This window comes from Terrapene carolina, unplaced genomic scaffold, assembly GCF_002925995.2.
Source record: "Terrapene carolina triunguis isolate 2854851 unplaced genomic scaffold, T_m_triunguis-2.0 Scaffold193, whole genome shotgun sequence".
In the NCBI taxonomy this organism is placed as follows: domain Eukaryota; kingdom Metazoa; phylum Chordata; order Testudines; family Emydidae; genus Terrapene; species Terrapene triunguis.
Genome location: NW_020664544.1, coordinates 4,727,794 through 4,734,854, shown reverse-complemented (window position 1 = coordinate 4,734,854; position 7,061 = coordinate 4,727,794). Strand labels below are relative to the sequence as shown.

The following is a 7,061-nucleotide window of genomic DNA, read 5'->3' as shown; positions in this document are numbered from 1 at the left end:
CCCACCCAGGGCCAGAGATCCCGGGACGGTGTAACCCTCCCACCCGGAGCCAGAGAGTGGGATGGTGTAACCCTCCCTCCCAGGGCCAGAGACCCGGGACAGTGTAGGCCTCCCACCTGGGGCCAGAGATCCCGGGACGGTGTAACCCTCCCACCCAAGGCCAGAGAGTGGGATGATGTAACCCTCCCACCTGGGGCCAGAGACCCGGGACGGTGTATCCCTCCCACCTGGGGCCAGAGACCGGGACGGTGTATCCCTCCCACCCAAGGCCAGAGATCCCGGGACGGTGTAACCCTCCCACCTGGGGCCAGAGATCGGGACAGTGTAGACCTCCCACCTGGGGCCAGAGATCCCGGGACGGTGTATCCCTCCCACCCAAGGCCAGAGACCCGGGACGGTGTAACCCTTCCACCCGGGGTTCCGGGATCAGAGTCCCAGGGCGAAGGGGCTGGCCGTGAATCTGCAGCCACTTGATTTAGGCTAGAGGCAGGTGGCAAACCCCTGTTTTGGCCGCCCCTCTGCTTGTGGCGAGGGAGCCTGATTCTCTTCCCGCTCAGCCCGCTGCAGTGACTCCATGCAAGTCAATGGGGTGAATGGAGGAGGAGGGCGTTGGTGCGAATGGCGCTGAGCAGCCGGGGTGGTTGTGCTGAGGGTTCAGAGCGAGAGACGTGCTGGACCCCCCCGCCCCGAGCAGGGGGAAAGCGGAGACCGCTGCCTTTTGATTTAGGCTTAAACAGAATCTCTCTCGCCCGGGGATGGTTCCGCTCGGCCAGTGCCACAGCCCACAGGACAGGTGGCTCCTGCTTCCTCCTCTCCACCTAAGCCTGGGTCCTGATCTGCCGCCTAGCTAGCCCGTTCCCCGTTGTGAAGGTGGGGAAACTGAGGCGCAATGTTACTGGCCGCAGGTCCCACAGAGAGTCAGGAAGAGGACCCAGATCCCCTGAAGCACGGCCGTGAGCTGCAGCGGCTAGCCCGTGCGGCCAGCTCCCGCTGCCGCCTCCCCATCAGCACACCGAGGGTGGCGCTGTCATGTCACGTCGAGTCATTCAGCCGGGCCGGCCCGTTTATCAGCCAGGCCCTCGGCTCTGTGGAAAAGGACCTTTGCTGCCGTCTCGCGAGCGCTGACTGACGCTCCCGGCTTTAACACCTCGATGGTGGGCCCCTGCACTTGAACCTGTCTGGCCAATAGACTTCACCCGGGGGGCTCCTGCATGCAGCTAATGGCATTTGGCTTCCCTGCAACGAGCAAGGAGGGAAACCGGGCCCAAGGCGGCGGATCGGCAGCAGCGACAAAGCTGGAGAGAGTGTCTAGGGCTTTCCCCGTGGCGAGGGCCTGCAGGCTTGGCCCCGGGCCTGTCACGACGATGCTTTTGCCCAGTGGGCTCCGGAGCGCTCGCCAAGGCGTGATCCCCAAGCCACTGAGCAGCACCAATCCCACTGGAGTCAGGCTGACGGGGAGGAGGACTGGGACTGGCACCAGCCACCCACGGCCTGGTGGGGGGGGGACCGGCTTAGGTGGGAATGTGCGAACTATTCCCTATAGAGCCTCCTTAGCGGAAGCCCAGCTGTGTCCGTAAGCAGCTCGCTTAGTGCCGGCTGCTGGGTCAGGCCCAGAGAGTGTTGAACTGAGGGGTGATGGGGCGTCTGGGGAGAAAGTCTTTCAGCTTGGCTGCTTGCCCGCCGGCCCTGCTCCCCACACCTCCGATCTCATCAAAAGCCGTGGAAGAGCAAATGCACCAGGATGTCCCACGCAGCAGGTTCCCTGGGGAAGGATGCGCCTGAACCCCCACAAGCTCCAAAGGCTTTATGACCTGGCGGGAGACGGCTGAACGTCCCCCACAAGAGGACTCCCCCGACCCACCCACCCACACTGCAGGGTTTCACCTTGCCCAGCCGCTTGGCTTTGTGTCACCAGAGGGCGCTATGACATCACAGCAATCCCCTTTCCCATTAACTCTACAGGCCCATAGTTCATTCCTGCCCCAAGTGTCCAGTTCTCAGCCCTTCGCCTCACCTGCATGCGCTGTGGGGGCCCCCGGCAGGGACGGGCTGGCATGCGCAGCCAGAAAGCCCACGTGGTGCCCTGGGGCAGGCATGCCCAGGTGAACATTAAAATAGCAAAGGGGTTGGTGCCATGGGGGAGTGACGGAAACCACGATGGAATCACTCGGCTTCTGATGAAGCAGGGGAGAGACCTTGGCCCTAGAAACCCTCTCTGGAGAACACCTCCCCGCCCCCCCCGGATTCACAGGGCAATTACTAGCTATATCGCAGTACAGCCTAGAAGGTCCCACCTGAGATCAGGCCCCATGGTGCTGGGCCTGGCACAGACACATGGTAAGAGACAGGGCCCACCCGGAAGAGCTGGCGGTTTAAACAGACAAGGGGCAGGAGCAATGGAGTACTATGGTCTCCGTTTTACAGATGGGGAAACTGAGGCACGGAGCAAATAAGGGTGAGATTTTTCGAGCACCCACAGCCAGGGCCAGATGTTCGAGAACAACTCATTTCTTAATAGTCTGAGCAATTCTGAAAGATCTGGCCCCGCACAACTTGTCTATGGTCACGTGGGGGAGCCAGGAAGCAAACCCAGATCCTAGCTACAACCTAGATCCTAGCTACAATGAGGCTTTCCCTTCTGCAGCAAAGCACTGGCCCCTGGGTGCTCTCGAAGCACTCTGCCCACAGGAATGCAGCCGCCCAGCCCCCTCAAGGGGCAGGTCAGCCCCGTGTCTTACAGAGACACCCCAGGCACAGAGGGGTTACCTGACTTGCGAGATCACAGTGCAGGCTTGGTCCTGACGGTGCAGGGGCAGAGTGTGGCCCCCAGGCCTGCAAGTTACAAAGTGATGGGGAGCCCAGGGAGCCTGGGCGATGCTGCCTCGAAGCAGGAGAGAGGCCTAAGAGGGGAGCAAGTAGCTACGCGCCTCCTCAGCACAAAGAAGATGCTGCGTCTCCCTTGTCTATGTCTGGTGCCTAGCTCCTGCTCACGTGGACTGAGCAGCCTGTCCTGCTTGGCACCCTGAGAGGGCTGCTGGATCTAGGCACGTATGTATCTGCAATAATGCCACGTGCACGGTCGGGAGCCCTTTTCTATGGAGTCAGGGTCCCAGGTGGGAAACAGACACGCCCCAGGCTGCTAACTGAATCCGCACTTCTCCCTGCGTGATGTGGCATGGTGCCCCTTTGCACGCTCACAGGGAAGCAGGGAGCGGGAAGCACGGCCTAGTGGTTAAAGCCCGGGTGTGTACGTCCAGCGAGCTTGGCTGCGTGACCTTGGGCAAGTCTTCACCCTCCCACCCTGGGCTTCAGTTTCCCCGTCTGTGAAATGGGGATCATGTTCCTGACCGACGTGGCCTGCCCCGGGAGATTAAAGTTTGCAATCAGAGCAGAGCATTTGTCCGGAGGGAGCTGATCCAACCCTGAAAAATCCAGTGTCATGTATCATAGGGAGGCCTTGGAAAATGTCTCCGTATTGCTTTTGCTGCTGTTTTATGCCCTCCTTCGCTGGTATCCTCAGAGAATTGCCCTTAATCCTTCTCCCGGAAACACGACTGGGCTGAAACGGCCACTTTCGAGTGCCAACCCTAAGCCAGCCGGGCGGTCAGTGGCGCTGCTGGGTCTAACTTCTACCATCATTTAAAGGGATCTGGGATGCTGAGAGCAGCTGCGTGTCTCCTCCCCCCGCGCTCAGCTTAACTCTCTCTGAATGCAGCTCTTGCCTTCTGGTCACTTCACTCAAATCACATGTAATGAGGTGAAAGTGAATTGCTTTCTCCATTCCATTGCCCCAGCTCCAAGGCTGGGCTGGGCTTTGGTTTTCCATTCAGCCCCTTTTCTGTAAAGTTCCATATTGTTACCTCCAACTCCCTGCTTTGCAGCAGCGGTGTCACCTTAGCGCATCTTTTGCAGCGAACTGTGGTGGGCTGCAGTTCACCGGGACCTGCCCTTTTACTCTTCGCTGGAGGTCACGTGCAACCTGCTTCCTCAGGAGCACACACAAGTGGTTTCGCATTGTGGAGGAGGCAGCTAGTGCTGCTCGGGTCAATAGCAGGCTTTGAACCTCCTACCTTTAGCACTAAAAGCATGCCTCTGTTGGCTGAGCTAAAGGAATATATCTCAGGTTATTACAGTCTCATAACTGCCTTACCCCTAGCAGGAGACCACTCCCAATTTGTATTGTGGTAGCACCTAGCGGCAAGGCCTTGCACTGTGCCATGCTTACTGCCTTAGACAAGCGGTCCCCAAACTTTCCCCCTTGCCACCCCCCTTACCTGGTCCGCACTCCCCCTCTCCCAAGAGCCGTGGTCAGGAGCCAGGGCCAGGAGAAAGGCTGGAGCCCCAGTTGGGAGCTGGGGCCATGAGCGGAGCCCCGGCCAGGAACTGGGAGTGGGGCCGCGGGTGGGGCTGGGAGCCGTGGCTGGGGCCGGGAGCCAGGGACGGTGGCTGGGAGCGGGCCCGCGGTTGGGATCAGGAACTGGGGGCCGCGTCTGGGAGCGGGGCCGCAGTTGGGGCCGGGGCCAGGAGTGGGGCTGTGGTCAGGGCCGGGGCTAGGAGTGAGCTGGGGGCAGAGCGGTGCTGGGTGGTGCTCCCTCCCTGCCCACCGTGGGGGCTTGCCCAGGCCCTGCTGCGCCCCCCCAAACATTCCTCCATGCCCCCCTGGGGGGCACCCCCCACAGTTTGGGAACCACTGCCTTAGACCCGCTCATCACGCCCCGCAAAGAGGAGCCTGATCTCTAGCGCCTCCTTCTGGCTCAGTGCAAGTCAGTGAGGGAGCCTTGTCCTGCAATCTCTGCAGAGGGGCAGCAGTGGGAAGGAGATGGGGCCAGGCTGCAGATTTGGGCTCTGAATTTAGCTGTCCCCGCGGGTCGGGTTGGGGTCTGAGGTTCTGGTTCTAGAGGAAATGGTTGGTTTCTAGAGGACCCCTGCTCACACCACCCCAAAATACTGTGCCATGGTGCAGCGAAAGGGGGTGAATTCTTGCGACTCAAACCCTGACGGGGTACTCCGGTGGCTTGGCCCTGCCAGCGCCAGGGCTAACGTTAGCCCGTGGTCGGTTTCCTGCTTTACGTAGCTCAGTTTGGATCTCCAGACGTTGTGTTTTGCAGGCGCTCAGGGCCCCTCCCACACACAGGGGCCAAGAAACAAGGCTCATCCCTTGCTTAAAAAACCTAAAACAACTTTTTTTGGTGCTCAGTAAAGCCAGCTTTTAACTCCCTCCCCTGCGCAGGGGGCAGGCAGCGTGGGGCGGTGGGAGGGAGTAGGCTGAGGTGTTGGGGATGGGGGTGGGGTGGCAGAGCGGAGGAAATGAAAATGGGTGGAAGAAACAGTGTGGACCCAAAACCGTGAAAGGAGAAAAGAGCCCAGCAGACTCGGAAATGCCCCCGGGAAGCCCGGTGGGCTCCAGAACGTGGCAGCAGCTTGTTGGTAGCCCCCAGAGGCCCAAGCTAAGATCAAGGCTAATGGTGCTGTACAAACACTTTGCGAAGGCCGACCCCGTCCCACAGCCTAATCGGAGGAGGCACAGAGAAGCGAAGCCCTTGAGCCAAGCTCACACACATTGGCCAATGGCAGAGCTGAGACTAGACCCCAAGAGCAGTGTCCTACCCACTAGGTCACACTGCCTGTCTAGCACTTGCTCCATTGAGATGTGAAGGGGCTGAAGCTCTGCTGGACTTGTAAGTGCTTGACGAACGCTCCTCTTTTCAGCCGCAGCATTTGGGGCTCCGAGTCAGGAACTAGCCCTGGTGAGGAGCAGATGGGATCGAGGAGCAATGTTACTGGTCCCGAATAAGGACCTTAAAGAATGCTTTGGGAGGGATGGCGGCAGCATGGGGGCCTAGGGTTATAGAGCCGAGAGGGAGCTGGGGGTTTGGAGGAAGCTGTGACGGGATATGGAGACAATGGTGAGCTAGTCCAAGTGAAGATAACAAGGGCCATAGTGGGTCAGACCAATGGTCCAGCCAGCCCACTATCCTGTCTCTGACAAGTGGCCAGTGCCAGATGCTTCAAAGGGAATGAACAACACAGGGCAATTTTGTGATCCATCCCCTGTCGTCCAGCCCCAGCTTCTGGCAGTTGGAGGTTTAGGGACACCCAGAGCATGGGGTTGTGTCCCTGACCGTCTTAGCTAATAGCCACTGATGGGCCTGTCCCCCACAAACTTACCTAATTCTTTTTTTGAATCCAGTTATATTTTTGGTGTGAGCAGGGATGAGAGAGAGGAATGGACAGCGGGGGAGATTTAAGCCCTGATCCTGCAAATGGATCATCAGTGACTGAGGATGCATTGAGCTGCCTGTGCAGAACGACTTACAATACTGGGGGCCTAAGACCACAGACGGGTGGAGAAGGTGGTTGATGGAAAAGGAAACGTAACGGGGCAATCAGAGGAGACCAGTCAGTGTAGGGTGACCAGATGTCCCAATTTTATAGGGACAGTCCTGATATTTGTGGCTTATAGAGGCGCCTATTACCCCCTACCCCTTGTCCCGATTTTTCACACTTGCTGTCTGGTGACCCTAGGTCAGTGTCACATCAGGCCCTAATCGGCATCTAGTTAACATGGCTTGAGTTGAAGGCAACAAGGCTGCAAATGCTGCGTGTGTGTGTGTGCGCTCATGTACCACAATGATGGGCTGGATAGGGGACATCAGAGGGCAGGCTAAGCCCCACCCCACAGACAGCGCCGATCACAACAAACATCAGGCCCAGCACCAGGAGGAAGGGTAGGGGGGGAGCATAGGGCTGATGGTGGGGCAGAGGCTCAGGAGGGGCGGGGCTTATGATAGAAGGGGTGGGGCCTATCGGAGACAGGGCGGAGCAACACGAGGCTGGCCTAGGGGTGCGGCCTAGGGAAGGGGGCGAGGCCTATGGGAGTCGGGGCGGACGTCGGGCGAGTTACGTGGATAAGGGGTGGGGCCTAGGGAAGTCGGGGCTAACGCCGCTCGAGGGACGCAGGGGAGGGGTGGGGCCTAAGGCGGGGGGCGTGGCCGGCGGCGGCGAACGGAGCGAGGGGGCGTGGCCGGCGGCGGCGAACGGAGCGAGGGGGCGTGGCCGGC

At 59.7% G+C, this 7,061-nt stretch overlaps 1 protein-coding gene across 1 annotated transcript in view; it reads left to right on the top strand.

Annotated features, from left to right (window-relative positions):
• Positions 1–889: 889 nt before the first annotated feature.
• Positions 890–7,061, top strand: part of SOCS7 (suppressor of cytokine signaling 7) — a 36,586-nt gene continuing 30,414 nt past the window's right edge. The window contains exon 1 of the mRNA XM_026654666.2: positions 890–1,018. Within this exon, the coding sequence (XP_026510451.1) occupies positions 890–1,018 (129 nt within the window). The remainder of the gene's footprint in view (positions 1,019–7,061) is intronic.